The following is an 18042-nucleotide window of genomic DNA, read 5'->3' as shown; positions in this document are numbered from 1 at the left end:
ATCCCACACACTGAGGAACACCACTATCTACTGTCCCCACACACTGAGGAACACCACTATCTACTATCCCCACACACTGAGGAACACCACTATCTACTATCCCCACACACTGAGGAACACCACTATCTACTATCCCCACACACTGAGGAACACCACTATCTACTATCCCCCACACACTGAGGAACACCACTATCTACTGTCCCCCACACACTGAGGAACACCACTATCTACTATCCCCACACACTGAGGAACACCACTATCTACTATCCCCACACACTGAGGAACACCACTATCTACTATCCCCCACACACTGAGGAACACCACTATCTACTATCCCCACACACTGAGGAACACCACTATCTACTATCCCCACACACTGAGGAACACCACTATCTACTGTCCCCACACACTGAGGAACACCACTATCTACTATCCCCCACACGCTGAGGAACACCACTATCTACTGTCCCCACACACTGAGGAACACCACTATCTACTATCCCCACACACTGAGGAACACCACTATCTACTATCCCCACACACTGAGGAACACCACTATCTACTATCCCCACACACTGAGGAACACCACTATCTACTATCCCCACACACTGAGGAACACCACTATCTACTATCCCCACACACTGAGGAACACCACTATCTACTATCCCCACACACTGAGGAACACCACTATGTACTATCCCCACACACTGAGGAACACCACTATGTACTGTCCCCACACACTGAGGAACACCACTATCTACTGTCCCCACACACTGAGGAACACCACTATCTACTATCCCACACACTGAGGAACACCACTATCTACTGTCCCCACACACTGAGGAACACCACTATCTACTATCCCCACACACTGAGGAACACCACTATCTACTATCCCCACACACTGAGGAACACCACTATCTACTGTCCCCACACACTGAGGAACACCACTATCTACTATCCCCCACACTGAGGAACACCACTATCTACTATCCCACACACTGAGGAACACCACTATCTACTGTCCCCACACACTGAGGAACACCACTATCTACTATCCCCACACACTGAGGAACACCACTATCTACTATCCCCACACACTGAGGAACACCACTATCTACTGTCCCCACACACTGAGGAACACCACTATCTACTATCCCCACACACTGAGGAACACCACTATCTACTATCCCCACACACTGAGGAACACCACTATCTACTGTCCCCACACACTGAGGAACACCACTATCTACTGTCCCCACACTGAGGAACACCACTCTCTACTATCCCCCCACACTGAGGAACACCACTATCTACTATCCCCACACACTGAGGAACACCACTATCTACTATCCCCACACACTGAGGAACACCACTATCTACTATCCCACACACTGAGGAACACCACTATCTACTATCCCCCACACACTGAGGAACACCACTATCTACTATCCCCACACACTGAGGAACACCACTATCTACTATCCCCACACACTGAGGAACACCACTATCTACTATCCCCACACACTGAGGAACACCACTATCTACTATCCCCACACACTGAGGAACACCACTATCTACTATCCCCACACACTGAGGAACACCACTATCTACTATCCCCACACACTGAGGAACACCACTATCTACTATCCCCACACACTGAGGAACACCACTATCTACTATCCCCACACACTGAGGAACACCACTATCTACTCTCCCCACACACTGAGGAACACCACTATCTACTATCCCCACACACTGAGGAACACCACTATCTACTATCCCCACACACTGAGGAACACCACTATCTACTATCCCCACACACTGAGGAACACCACTATCTACTATCCCCACACACTGAGGAACACCACTATCTACTGTCCCCCACACTGAGGAACACCACTATCTACTATCCCCACACACTGAGGAACACCACTATCTACTGTCCCCACACACTGAGGAACACCACTATCTACTGTCCCCACACACTGAGGAACACCACTATCTACTATCCTCACACACTGAGGAACACCACTATCTACTATCCCCCACACACTGAGGAACACCACTATCTACTATCCCCACACACTGAGGAACACCACTATCCACTATCCCCCACACACTGAGGAACACCACTATCTACTGTCCCCACACTGAGGAACACCACTATCTACTGTCCCCACACACTGAGGAACACCACTATCTACTATCCCCACACTGAGGAACACCACTATCTACTGTCCCCACACACTGAGGAACACCACTATCTACTGTCCCCACACTGAGGAACACCACTATCTACTGTCCCCACACACTGAGGAACACCACTATCTACTATCCCCACACACTGAGGAACACCACTATCTACTGTCCCCACACTGAGGAACACCACTATCTACTGTCCCCACACACTGAGGAACACCACTATCTACTATCCCCACACTGAGGAACACCACTATCTACTGTCCCCACACACTGAGGAACACCACTATCTACTATCCCCACACTGAGGAACACCACTATCTACTATCCCACACACTGAGGAACACCACTATCTACTGTCCCCACACACTGAGGAACACCACTATCTACTATCCCCACACACTGAGGAACACCACTATCTACTATCCCCACACACTGAGGAACACCACTATCTACTATCCCACACACTGAGGAACACCACTATCTACTATCCCACACACTGAGGAACACCACTATCTACTGTCCCCACACACTGAGGAACACCACTATCTACTATCCCCACACACTGAGGAACACCACTATCTACTATCCCCACACACTGAGGAACACCACTATCTACTATCCCCACACACTGAGGAACACCACTATCTACTATCCCCCACACACTGAGGAACACCACTATCTACTGTCCCCCACACACTGAGGAACACCACTATCTACTATCCCCACACACTGAGGAACACCACTATCTACTATCCCCACACACTGAGGAACACCACTATCTACTATCCCCCACACACTGAGGAACACCACTATCTACTATCCCCACACACTGAGGAACACCACTATCTACTATCCCCACACACTGAGGAACACCACTATCTACTGTCCCCACACACTGAGGAACACCACTATCTACTATCCCCCACACGCTGAGGAACACCACTATCTACTGTCCCCACACACTGAGGAACACCACTATCTACTGTCCCCACACACTGAGGAACACCACTATCTACTGTCCCCACACACTGAGGAACACCACTATCTACTGTCCCCACACACTGAGGAACACCACTATCTACTGTCCCCACACACTGAGGAACACCACTATCTACTATCCCCCACACACTGAGGAACACCACTATCTACTATCCCCACACACTGAGGAACACCACTATCTACTATCCCCACACACTGAGGAACACCACTATCTACTATCCCCACACACTGAGGAACACCACTATCTACTATCCCCACACACTGAGGAACACCACTATCTACTGTCCCCATACACTGAGGAACACCACTATCTACTATCCCCACACACTGAGGAACACCACTATGTACTATCCCCACACACTGAGGAACACCACTATGTACTGTCCCCACACACTGAGGAACACCACTATCTACTGTCCCCACACACTGAGGAACACCACTATCTACTATCCCACACACTGAGGAACACCACTATCTACTGTCCCCACACACTGAGGAACACCACTATCTACTATCCCCACACACTGAGGAACACCACTATCTACTATCCCCCACACTGAGGAACACCACTATCTACTATCCCACACACTGAGGAACACCACTATCTACTGTCCCCACACACTGAGGAACACCACTATCTACTATCCCCACACACTGAGGAACACCACTATCTACTGTCCCCACACACTGAGGAACACCACTATCTACTATCCCCACACACTGAGGAACACCACTATCTACTATCCCCACACACTGAGGAACACCACTATCTACTGTCCCCACACACTGAGGAACACCACTATCTACTGTCCCCACACTGAGGAACACCACTCTCTACTATCCCCCCACACTGAGGAACACCACTATCTACTATCCCCACACACTGAGGAACACCACTATCTACTATCCCCACACACTGAGGAACACCACTATCTACTATCCCACACACTGAGGAACACCACTATCTACTATCCCCCACACACTGAGGAACACCACTATCTACTATCCCCACACACTGAGGAACACCACTATCTACTATCCCCCACACACTGAGGAACACCACTATCTACTATCCCCACACACTGAGGAACACCACTATCTACTATCCCCACACACTGAGGAACACCACTATCTACTATCCCCACACACTGAGGAACACCACTATCTACTATCCCCACACACTGAGGAACACCACTATCTACTATCCCCACACACTGAGGAACACCACTATCTACTATCCCCACACACTGAGGAACACCACTATCTACTATCCCCACACACTGAGGAACACCACTATCTACTATCCCCACACACTGAGGAACACCACTATCTACTCTCCCCACACACTGAGGAACACCACTATCTACTATCCCCACACACTGAGGAACACCACTATCTACTATCCCCACACACTGAGGAACACCACTATCTACTATCCCCACACACTGAGGAACACCACTATCTACTATCCCCACACACTGAGGAACACCACTATCTACTGTCCCCCACACTGAGGAACACCACTATCTACTATCCCCACACACTGAGGAACACCACTATCTACTGTCCCCACACACTGAGGAACACCACTATCTACTGTCCCCACACACTGAGGAACACCACTATCTACTATCCTCACACACTGAGGAACACCACTATCTACTATCCCCCACACACTGAGGAACACCACTATCTACTATCCCCACACACTGAGGAACACCACTATCCACTATCCCCCACACACTGAGGAACACCACTATCTACTGTCCCCACACTGAGGAACACCACTATCTACTGTCCCCACACACTGAGGAACACCACTATCTACTATCCCCACACTGAGGAACACCACTATCTACTGTCCCCACACACTGAGGAACACCACTATCTACTATCCCCACACTGAGGAACACCACTATCTACTGTCCCCACACTGAGGAACACCACTATCTACTGTCCCCACACTGAGGAACACCACTATCTACTATCCCCACACTGAGGAACACCACTATCTACTATCCCCCACACACTGAGGAACACCACTATCTACTGTCCCCACACTGAGGAACACCACTATCTACTATCCCCACACACTGAGGAACACCACTATCTACTATCCCACACTGAGGAACACCACTATCTACTGTCCCCACACTGAGGAACACCACTATCTACTATCCCCACACTGAGGAACACCACTATCTACTATCCCCACACACTGAGGAACACCACTATCTACTATCCCCACACTGAGGAACACCACTATCTACTGTCCCCACACTGAGGAACACCACTATCTACTATCCCCACACTGAGGAACACCACTATCTACTATCCCCCACACACTGAGGAACACCACTATCTACTATCCCCACACACTGAGGAACACCACTATCTACTATCCCCACACTGAGGAACACCACTATCTACTATCCCCACACTGAGGAACACCACTATCTACTATCCCCCACACACTGAGGAACACCACTATCTACTATCCCCACACTGAGGAACACCACTATCTACTATCCCCACACTGAGGAACACCACTATCTACTGTCCCCACACACTGAGGAACACCACTATCTACTATCCCCCACACACTGAGGAACACCACTATCTACTGTCCCCACACACTGAGGAACACCACTATCTACTATCCTCACACACTGAGGAACACCACTATCTACTATCCCCCACACACTGAGGAACACCACTATCTACTATCCCCACACACTGAGGAACACCACTATCCACTATCCCCCACACACTGAGGAACACCACTATCTACTATCCCACACACTGAGGAACACCACTATCTACTGTCCCCACACACTGAGGAACACCACTATCTACTGTCCCCACACACTGAGGAACACCACTATCTACTATCCCCCACACACTGAGGAACACCACTATCTACTGTCCCCACACACTGAGGAACACCACTATCTACTATCCCCCACACTGAGGAACACCACTATCTACTATCCCCACACACTGAGGAACACCACTATCTACTATCCCCACACACTGAGGAACACCACTATCTACTATCCCCACACACTGAGGAACACCACTATCTACTGTCCCCACACACTGAGGAACACCACTATCTACTGTCCCCACACACTGAGGAACACCACTATCTACTGTCCCCACACACTGAGGAACACCACTATCTACTATCCCCACACACTGAGGAACACCACTATCTACTATCCCCACACACTGAGGAACACCACTATCTACTATCCCCACACTGAGGAACACCACTATCTACTGTCCCCACACTGAGGAACACCACTATCTACTATCCCCACACACTGAGGAACACCACTATCTACTATCCCCACACACTGAAGAACACCACTATCTACTGTCCCCACACTGAGGAACACCACTATCTACTATCCCCACACTGAGGAACACCACTATCTACTATCCCCACACACTGAGGAACACCACTATCTACTATCCCCACACACTGAGGAACACCACTATCTACTATCCCCACACACTGAAGAACACCACTATCTACTGTCCCCACACACTGAGGAACACCACTATCTACTATCCCCCACACTGAGAAACACCACTATCTACTGTCCCCCACACACTGAAGAACACCACTATCTACTGTCCCCACACACTGAGGAACACCACTATCTACTGTCCCCCACACACTGAAGAACACCACTATCTACTATCCCCACACACTGAGGAACACCACTATCTACTATCCCCACACACTGAGGAACACCACTATCTACTATCCCCACACACTGAAGAACACCACTATCTACTATCCCCACACACTGAGGAACACCACTATCTACTATCCCCACACACTGAGAAACACCACTATCTACTGTCCCCCACACACTGAAGAACACCACTATCTACTATCCCCACACACTGAGGAACACCACTATCTACTATCCCCACACACTGAGGAACACCACTATCTACTATCCCCACACACTGAAGAACACCACTATCTACTGTCCCCCACACACTGAGGAACACCACTATCTACTATCCCCACACACTGAGGAACACCACTATCTACTATCCCCACACACTGAAGAACACCACTATCTACTGTCCCCACACACTGAGGAACACCACTATCTACTATCCCCACACACTGAGGAACACCACTATCTACTGTCCCCCACACACTGAAGAACACCACTATCTACTGTCCCCCACACACTGAGGAACACCACTATCTACTATCCCCACACACTGAGGAACACCACTATCTACTGTCCCCACACACTGAAGAACACCACTATCTACTGTCCCCCACACACTGAGGAACACCACTATCTACTATCCCCACACACTGAGGAACACCACTATCTACTGTCCCCACACACTGAGGAACACCACTATCTACTATCCCCCACACACTGAAGAACACCACTATCTACTATCCCCCACACACTGAGGAACACCACTATCCACTATCCCCACACACTGAGGAACACCACTATCTACTGTCCCCACACACTGAGGAACACCACTATCTACTATCCCCACACATTGAAATTGATATCGACATTGATTGCATTTTCTTCATCCACCTTGAATTTCTTAATGTTTATTTATTGCTCGTGTCACAAGTAAGGCTGACATTAACACTGCAATGAAGGTACAGTGAAAATCCCCTCGTCGCCACACTGCGGCGCCTGTTCGGGCACACTGTGGGAGAAATTAGCACGGCCGATGCACCCTTACCAGCTCGTCTTTTGGTCTGTAAGTTCTTCTAAAAATTGAATTACATTAATCAAAAATATTCCATCTTTTCCCAATCCATCCTGGCTTCTCCTTAATTAACCCAAACCTCTTACCTGTCTGTTGGTCCTTTACCTCTGATTCTTGTTTCTCGAACCTTACCCAGCGCTGATGCTAAACGAACTGACCTGTAGTTGTGAGGAATGTCCTGACACTCTTCCTTGAATGAGGGTGTTGAGTTTGTCACTCTCCCATCTCCCCGGCACCTTTTGAGGATCTGGGGAAGAGTGGAGGATGATGACCAGCCCTTCCATTCTCTCCACCCCAATCTCCTTCAGCAACTGGGATGCAAGCCATCCAAACCGGGTGAATTATCTTCTCCAAGGACAACCAGCCGTTCCAGTACCTCCTGCCTATCAATTTTCACCCATCCACTACTTCTGTATCTCTGTTTCTATTGATATTTTGTCAGTTTTCTCTCCCTTACTCAATGGTAGAGATGATTAATTTAGCATTCTAGCCTTGCCCTGCGGCTCTAAGCTTATGTTAGAGTGAGGAAGGTAGCTCGCAAACAGAGAAGGGTTATAGGCGGTGCAAGAGGGAGGATGGACAGGGAATAGAGAAGGGGAGAGGTCAGACCAAAGGATTGAGATGTGTTTACTTTAATGCCAGGAGTATAGTGAATAAAGGGGATGAGCTCAGAGCGTGGATCGATGCCTGGAAGTATGGTGTGGTGGCCATTACGGAGACTTGGATGTCTCAGGGACAGGACTGGATACTCCAGGTGCTGGGATTCAGATGTTTCAGGAAGGACAGGGAGGGAGGCAAGAGAGGGGGTGGAGTGGCACTGCTGATCAGGGATAGTGTCACAGCTGTAGAGAAGGTGTATGCTGTGGAGGGATTGTCCACCGAGTCTCTGTGGGTGGAAGTTCGGAGTGGGAAGAGGCCGGTCACTTTGCTGGGAGTTTTCTATAGGCCGCCCAATAGTGACAGGGAGGTGGAGGAGCAGATAGGGAAACAAATCCTGGAGAGATGCAGTAATAGCAGAGTTGTTGTGATGGGAGACTTTAATTTCCCAAACATAGATTGGAATATCCCTAGAGTAAGGGGATTGGATGGGGAAGAGTTCGTTAGGTGTGTTCAGGAGGGTTTCCTGACACAGCATGTGGACAAGCCTACAAGAGGAGAGGCTGTACTTGATCTGATACTGATCAATGAACCTGGACAGGTGTCAGATCTCTCGGTGGGAGAGCATCTTGGGGATAGCGATCATAACTCTATCTCCTTTAGGTTTGCATTGGAAAAAGAGAGGATCAGGCAAGCTAGGAAAGTGTTTATATGGAGTAAGGGGAAATAGGAAGACAGTGCCGCAGGGATCGGTACTCGGGCCGCAACTGTTTACCATTTATATCGATGATCTGGAGGAGGGGACGGAGTGTAGGGTAACGAAGTTTGCAGACGACACAAAGATAAGTGGAAAAGTGAATCGTGTGGAGGACGGAGAAGATCTGCAGAGAGATTTGGACAGGCTGAGTGAGTGGGAGAGGATATGGCAAATGGAGTATAACGTTGATAAATGCGAGGTTATACACTTTGGAGGAAATAATAACAAATGGGATTACTATCTCAATGGAAACAAATTAAAACATGCTACCGTGCAAAGGGACCTGGGGGTCCTTGTGCATGAGACGCAAAAGCCCAGTCTGCAGGTACAACAGGTGATCAAGAAGGCAAATGGGATGTTGGCCTATATTGCGAGGGGGATAGAATATAAAAGCAGGGATGTCTTGATGCACCTGTACAGGGCATTGGTGAGGCCGCAGCTGGAATACTGTGTGCAGTATTGGTCCCCTTATATGAGGAAGGATATATTGGCATTGGAGGGAGTGCAGAGAAGGTTCACCAGGTTGATACCGGAGATGAGGGGTTTGGATTATGAGGAGAGGCTGAGGAGATTGGGTTTGTACTCGTTGGAGTTTAGAAGGATGAGGGGGGATCTTATGGAGACTTATAAGATAATGCGGGGGCTGGATAGGGTGGAGGCGGAGAGATTCTTTCCACTTAGTAAGGAAGTTAAAACTAGAGGACACAGCCTCAAAATAAAGGGGGGTCGGTTTAAGACAGAGTTGAGGAGGAACTTCTTCTCCCAGAGGGTGGTGAATCTCTGGAATTCTCTGCCCACTGAGGTGGTGGAGGCTACCTCGCTGAATATGTTTAAAGCGCGGATGGACGGATTCCTGAGCGGTAAGGGAATTAAGGGTTATGGGGATCAGGCGGGTAAGTGGTACTGATCCACGTCAGATCAGCCATGATCTTATTGAATGGCGGGGCAGGCTCGAGGGGCTAGATGGCCTACTCCTGCTCCTATTTCTTATGTTCTTATTAGACAGCAAATTGGAGGAGTAAATTGGAAGGAGGTATTCTCGGGGAAATGTACTGAAGAGAGGTGGCAGTTTTTCAAGGAATGTCTGTCTCGAGTTCTACAGGACAACGTTCCGAGCAGACAGGGAGGTGTTGGTCGGTTAAAGGAACCGTGGTGCACGAAAGCTGTGCGGGACCTAGTCGAGAAGAAAAGGAAAGCGTACAAAAGGCTCAGAGAGCTTGGCGAAGATAGGGATTTAGAAGAGTATACGGCTTGTAGGAAGGGACTAAAGAAGGAAATTAGGAGAGCCAGAAGGGGTCACGAGAAGGCCTTGGCAGGTAGGATTAGGGAGAACCCTAAGGCGTTCTATAAATATGTGAAGAGTAAAAGGATGAGACGTGAAGGCATAGGGCCGATAAAAGGTGAAGGTGGGAAAGTCTGTACGGAACCAGTAGAAATGGCAGAGGTGCTCAATGAGTATTTTGCCTCGGTTTTCACAGAGGAGAAGGACCTGGGTGGATGTACTGCGGGCTTGCGGTGGACTGAAAAGATTGAGTATGTGGACTTTAAGAAAGAGGTTGTGCTGGAATCTTTGAATGGCATCAAGATAGATAAGTCACTGGGTCCGGATGGGATGTACCCCAGGTTACTGTGGGAGGCGAGGGAGGAGATTGCAGAGCCTCTGGCGATGACCTTTGCGTCGTCGATGGAGACGGGAGAGGTGCCGGAGGATTGGAGGATTGCGGATGTGGTTCCTATTTTCAAGAAGGGGAATAGGGATAGCCCAGGTAATTACCGACCAGTGAGTTGGTAAACTGATGGAGAAGATCCTGAGGGACAGGATATATGAGCATTTAGAGAGGTTTAGTATGCTCAAGAATACTCAGCATGGCTTTGTCAAGGGCAGATCGTGCCTGACGAGCCTGGTGGAGTTCTTCGAAAATGTGACTAAACACATTGACGAAGGGAAGGCGGTAGAGGTGGTTTATATGGATTTTAGCAAGGTGTTCGATAAGGTCCCCCATGCAAGGCTTCTAGAAGAAGTGAGAGGGCATGGGATCCAAGGGACTGCTGCCCGGTGGATCCAGTACTGGCTTGCCCAAAGGAGGCAGAGAGCGGGTATAGATGGGTCTTTTTCTAAATGGAGGTCGGTCACCAGTGGTGTGCCCCAGGGATCTCTTCTGGGACCCTTGCTGTTTGTCATTTTCATAAATGACCTGGATGAGGAAGCGGAGGGATGGGTTGGTAAGTTTGCTGATGACACGAGGGTTGGTGGGGTCGTGGATAGTCTGGAGGGATGTCAGAAGTTACAGAGGGACATAGATAGGATGCAAGACTGGGCGGAGAAGTGGCAGATGGACTTCAACCCAGATAAATGCGTCGTGGTCCATTTTGGTAGGACAAATGGGATGAAGGAGTACAATATAAAGGGAAAGACTCTTAGTACTGTAGAGGATCAGAAGGACCTTGGGGTCCGGGTCCATAGGACTCTGAAATCGGCCCCGCAGGTGGAGGAGGTGGTTAAGAAGGTGTATGGTGTGCTGGCCTTTATCAATCGAGGGATTGAGTTTAGGAGTCCGGGGATAATGATGCAGCTATATAAGACCCTCGTCAGACCTTACTTGGAGTACTGTGCTCAGTTCTGGTCGCCTCACTATAGGAAGGATGTGGAAAAGATTGAAAGGGTGCAGAGGAGATTTACAAGGATGTTGCCTGGATTGAGTGGCATGCCTTATGAGGATAGGCTGAGGGAGCTCGGTCTTTTCTCCTTGGAGAGATGAAGGATGAGAGGAGACCTAATAGAGGTGTATAAGATGTTGAGAGGCATAGATCGGGTGGACTCTCAGAGGCTTTTTCCCAGGGTGGAAATCTCTGCTACGAGACGACACAGGTTTAAGGTGCTGGGGGGTAGGTACAGGGGAAATGTTAGGGGTAAGTTTTTCACACAGAGGGTGGTGGGCGAGTGGAATCGGCTGCTGTCAGTGGTGGTGGAGTCGAACTCAATAGGGTCTTTTAAGAGACTCCTGGATGAGTACATGGAGCGTAATAGGATGGAGGGTTATAGGTAGGTCTAGAAGGTAGGGATGTGTTTGGCACAACTTGTGGGCCGAAGGGCCTGTTTGTGCTGTAGTTTTTCTATGTTTCTATGTTATTTCTTTGTCCCTAATAATGGCACAGTTTCTCAGTGGTTAGCACCGCTGCCTTTCATTGCCAGGGACCCAGGTTTGATTCCTGGCTTCAGTCACTGTCCGTGCGGAGTCTGCGTGGGTTTCCTCCGGGTGCTCCAGTTTCCTCCCACAGACCAAAGATGTGCTGTTAGGTGCATTGGCTGCACTAAATTGCCTTTTCATGTCCAAAGATGTGTCGGTTCAGTGGATTGGCCATGCTAAATTGTCCCTTAGTGTCCAAAGATGTGCAGGTTAGGTGGATTGGCCATGCTAAATTGTCCCTTAGTGTCCAAAGATATGCAGGTTAGCTGGATTGGCCATGCTAAATTGCCCTTAGTGTCCAAAGATGTGTAGGTTAGGTGGATTGGCCATGCTAAATTGCCCCTTAGTGTCCAAAGATGTGCAGGTTAGGTGGATTGGCCATGCTAAATTGCCCCTTAGTGTCCAAGGATCTGCTAGTTCGGTGGATTGGCCGTGCTAAATTCCCATCAGTGTAACCCGAATAGGCGCCGACTACTGTGGCGACTAGGGGATTTTCACAATAACTTAATTACAGTGTTAATGTAAGCCTTGTGACACTAATAAATAAACTTAAACTAATAAGACCCACCTCACCTCTTCCTACCTGCTTACTATTTACATGACGCTAGAAGGTTTCTTTTTATATATTAACTGCCGTTCTGATCTCATATTCTCTCGTTGCCGATCTCATTTTCCTCTTGACTTCCTCCACCAACTTCTTGCCTTTGGCCTGGTTCTAATTTGAAGAATTCCCCTGACATATAGTCTGTATCTTTGTTCTGTCACATTCTTTACCTCACTCACCAAGTAGGGAGCTCTGGTTCCCCGAATGGATGAGGAGAAGTTTCCTCCAACTAAGTACTGGGAAGACTGAAGCCATTGTCCTTGGGTCGCCAGTTGTTCTCCAACTCCCAGCTGAATCCCTCACCCCAGCAACTGACGCCAAAGCAGATTGTCTAAAACACTGCATCATGTTTGACCCTGAGCAGTGGGAGGCTGAACAAGGTGTGGATGTCATTGGGTTGCTCTGGTTTAGTGTGCCCTCTATTTATTATTCTGGCACCTGGAGGGCTGGTTTACTCTGTCACTGTGAGCTGTGGTACAGATAACTGCAAACTGCGCCACCAACAGCCTCTAAAGCACCTTGAGAATTTGACTATCTCCATCAGTGCTGCTGTGCTGGTTTCCTGCCCAGAATAATTTGAAGCTCATCTGTGTCAATGTGAATAGGAATCATTTTTAAAACAACAAGGAGATTTACAAGGATGTTGCCTGGATTGAGTGGCATGCCTTATGAGGATAGGCTGAGGGAGCTCGGTCTTTTCTCCTTGGAGAGACGAAGGATGAGAGGAGACCTAATAGAGGTATATAAGATGTTGAGAAGCATAGATCGGGTGGACTCTCAGAGGCTTTTTCCCAGGGTGGAAATCTCTGCTACGAGAGGACACAGGTTTAAGGTGCTGGGGGGTAGGTACAGGGGAGATGTTAGGGGTAAGTTTTTCATACAGAGGGTGGTGGGCGAGTGGAATCGGCTGCCGTCAGTGGTGGTGGAGGCGAACTCAATCGGGTCTTTTAAGAGACTCCTGGATGAGAACATGGAGCTTAATAGGATGGATGGTTATAGGTAGGTCTAGAAGGTAGGGATGTGTTTGGCACAACTTGTGGGGCCGAAGGGCCTGTTTTGTGCTGTAGTTTTTCTATGTTTCTCTATTTAACAACTAGGGAGCAATGAGAATCCCAGAGAGGGAGGAGGGGGACCTGGAGCCCGGTACAAAGCAGGGCAGGCCCAGGTATACAGTGCGGGACAGAGCCTGAGGCCCAGGTGCAGAGTGGGACAGGGCCTGGGGTCCAGGTACACAGGACGGGACAGGGCCTGGGGTCCAGGTACACAGAGCGGGACAGGGCCTGGGGCCCAGGTACACAGAGCTGGACAAGGCCTGAGGCCCAGGTACAAAGAGTGGTATAGGCCCTGGGCCCGGGCACAAAGCAGGACATAGCCTGAGGCCCAGGTACACAGAGTGGGACATGGCCTGAGGCCCAGGTACACAGAGTGGGACAGGGCCTGGGGTCCAGGTACACAGAGTGGGGCAAGGCTTAGGCCCAGGTACACAGAGCGAGACAAGGCCTGAGGCCCAGGTACACAGAGTGGTATAGGCCCTGGGCCCGGGCACAAAGCAGGACATGGCCTGAGGCCCAGGTACACAGAGCGGGGCAGGGCCTGAGGCCCAGGTACACAGAGCAGGACAGGGCCTGGGGCCCAGGTACACAGAGTGGGGCAGGGCCTGAGCCCAGATATACAGAGCAGGACAGGGCCTGAGGCCCAGGTACACAGAGCGGGACAGGGCCTGAGGCCCAGGTGCACAGAGTGGGGCAAGGTTTAGGCCCAGGTACACAGAACGGGACAGGACCTGAGGCAGGTACACAGAGTGGTATAGGCCCTGGGCCCGGGCACAAAGCAGGACATGGCCTGAGGCCCAGGTACACAGAGCAGGACAGGGCCTGAGGCCCAGGTACACAGAGCGGGGCAGGGCCTGAGGCCCAGATACACAGGGCGGGAGAGGGCCTGAGGCCTAGGTACACAGAATGAGGCAGGGCCTCTTGCCTGTGTACACGGACAGGGGTAGGGACTGAGGCCTGGACACACGGAATGGGGCCTGAGGCCTGCGCACACAGAAAGAGGCCTGAGGCCCAGGCACATGGAATGGGGCCTGGGGCCTGGTCACACAATGGGGCCTGGGGCCTGGTCACACAATGGGGCCTGGTCACATGGAATGGGGCCTGCGGCATGGTCACATGGAATGGGGCCTGAGGCCCGCACACACAGAATGAGGCCTGAGGCCCGGGTACACGGAATGGGGCCTGAGACCCGGTCACCTGGAATGGGGCTTGGGGCAGCACACAGCTCTGAACCTTTGGTCCCAGCGATTATTTCATGCTTTAATGGGTTGCGTGCTGCCTCCACTTACCGAGCATGCCCTTGTTGGAGTCAGATAAGCACATGTCCTTCTCAGCACTGGGCAGCACAAAACCAACCACAAAGACCTCGACACCATCAGCCATGAGAGCCAGGCCCAGGACAAAGTAGAGCGTCCACTGGAAGCGGCCGTGCCCGCACTCCTGCAGGATCAGCTCGTACTGCTGAGCCAGCTGCTCCTTCTCCTTCTCCCGTTCCCCTTCCATCTCCTCATAATCTCGAAACTCATCCACCATGGGCTGTGTGCTCGCCATGTGGTCGTCCACCATCTTGTTGGCGTGGGGGATGCCCTGGTATTCCCCCTCGTATATCTCGTCCTCCTCATCGTGACCCTCGGTGGCGTCGCTCGAGCCTCCCTCCTCATCATTTCCACGCGTGTAGCTATGCTGTGGCTGGAAGTCATCATCATCGTCGTCGTCCTCCTGGAATCGTGTGTAAGAGCGGCGACTGTATTCGTCCTGGAGCCGGTCTGTGCCCTTCCCCACCTTCTTGGCCGCCTGACGCTTAACCTCCTTGGCGATGTCCTTAGCCCCTCTAATGAAGGCCGTGCGGTCCTTGAAGTTGTCATCCATGGTGACCTGGCTCGAGAGGGGGGGGCTGGTGGAGGTTGGCAGGGAGATTGGCAGTGTATCACATCCAGGAGTGAAACCCCAGAGGTGTTAGTCCCGGGGCACACGGGCTCCAGACGGTACGTGAATCAGACAGGGATTGAGCAGGGAGAGCGAGCGAGGCAGAGATATTGAGTGCAAAGAGCAAGTGGGCTGCACTACAGGGAACCGAGCCAGGAGAGCGAGCGGGAATTGAGCTGGGAGAGGCTGAGTGGGAATGAATGGGTTGACTGAGCAGTGAGCACGAGTGAGGATCAGCTGAGGAAAGGGCGGTATCTGTAGGCAGGACGTTAGGAGGTAGAGCAGCACAGTGACTTGGTGACGTACTCGATCATCCCCACAGACAGGAACACCTCAATTATTGGATCGACGGAGTCTGAAAGAGAAAAAGTAGTCAGTCAGTTTCATCAGTTAGAAACATAAAAACATAGAAGATAGGAGGAGGAGGCCATTCGGCCCTTCGAGCCTGCTCCGCCATTCATCACCATCATGGCTGATCATCCAACTCAATAGCCTAGTCCTGCTTTCTCCCCATAACCTTTGACCCCGTTCGCCCCAAGTGCTACATCCAGCCGCCTCTTGAATACATTCAATGTTTTGGCATCAACTACTTCCTGTGGTAATGAATTCCACAGGCTCACCGGGTGAAGAAATGTCTCCTCATCTCCGTCCTAAATGGTCTACCCTGAATCCTCAGACTGTGACCCCTGGTTCTGGACTCACCCCCACCATCGGGAACATCCTCCCTGCATCTGCCCTGTCTAGTCCTGTTAGAATTTTATAAGTCTCTATGAGATTCCACCCTCATTCGTCTGAACTCCAGTGAAAACAATCCTAACCTAGTCAATCTCTCCTCATACACCAATCCAACCATCCCCGGAATCAGCCTGGTAAACCTTCACTGCGCACCCTCCAGAGCAAGAACATCCTTCCTCAGAAAAGGAGACCAAAACTGCACACAATACTCCAGGTGTGGCCTCACCAAGGCCCTGTATAATTGCAACAACACATCCCTGCTCCTGTACTCGGAACCTCTCGCAATGAAGGCCAACATACCATTTGCCTTCTTTACCGCCTGCTGCATGCGCATGCTTACCTTTCACAGTGAACGCAGCACAGGGTTAGAATAGAGCTGTTTAGCCAAAAGGGGACAGGAGCCACACCAGCTAACAGACTCATCCTGAACAGTCTGCTTCCCATACAGGTCCCTATCAACAGGTCCATCGCACCAGAGTGAATCACACACAAATCAGTCATAGAATCCCTACAGTGCAGAAGGAGGCTATTTGTCTTAAAAGTTTATTTATTATTGTCACAAGTCGGCTTACATTAACACTGCAGTGAAGTTACTGTGAAAATCCCCTAGTCGCCACATTCTGGCACCTGTTCGGGTACACAGAGGGAGAGTTTAGCACGGCCAATGCACCCTAACCAGCACGTTTTTCAGACTGTGGGAGGAAACCGGAGCACCCGGAGGAAACCCACGCTGACACGGGGAGAACGTGCAGACTCCGCACAGACAGTGACCCAAGCCGGGAATCGAACCTGGGCCCCTGGTGCTGAGAGGCAGCGGTGCTAGCCACTGTGCCACCGTGCCGCTATTAGGGAACCCAGGTCTCTGGCGCTGTGAGGCAGCAATGCTAGCCACCGTGCCGCTCCCAGCCCATCGAGTCTGCCCCGCCAACAATTCCACCCAGGTCCTAACCCAGAACCCCAAATATTTACTCTGCTAGTCCCCCTGACATTAAGGGGCAACTTAGCACGGCCAATCCACCTAACCCACACATCTTTGGAGTGCGGGAGGAAACCAGAGCACTCGGAGGAAACCCACGCAGACACGGGGAGAACGTGCAAACTCCACACAGACAGTGACCCGAGCTGGGAATCGAACCCGGGTCCCAGGTGCTGTGAGACAGCAGTGCTAACCACTGTGCTGCCGTGCCGCCCCCAATTTTTCCCAGT

The 18042-nt window shown here is 50.6% G+C and overlaps 1 protein-coding gene across 1 annotated transcript in view; it reads right to left on the bottom strand.

Moving 5' to 3' along the window:
• Window positions 1–16044, bottom strand: part of sv2a (synaptic vesicle glycoprotein 2A) — a 64372-nt gene extending 48328 nt beyond the window's left edge. Inside the window, exon 1 of the mRNA XM_078205502.1 lies at window positions 15465–16044. Within this exon, the coding sequence (XP_078061628.1) occupies window positions 15465–16044 (580 nt within the window). The remainder of the gene's footprint in view (window positions 1–15464) is intronic.
• Between the last annotated feature and the right edge of the window lie 1998 nt (window positions 16045–18042).

This window comes from Mustelus asterias, unplaced genomic scaffold, assembly GCF_964213995.1.
Source record: "Mustelus asterias unplaced genomic scaffold, sMusAst1.hap1.1 HAP1_SCAFFOLD_780, whole genome shotgun sequence".
Lineage (NCBI taxonomy): Eukaryota > Metazoa > Chordata > Chondrichthyes > Carcharhiniformes > Triakidae > Mustelus > Mustelus asterias.
Note: the sequence above shows the minus strand (reverse complement) of the source record. Positions and strands in the feature narration are given on the sequence as shown.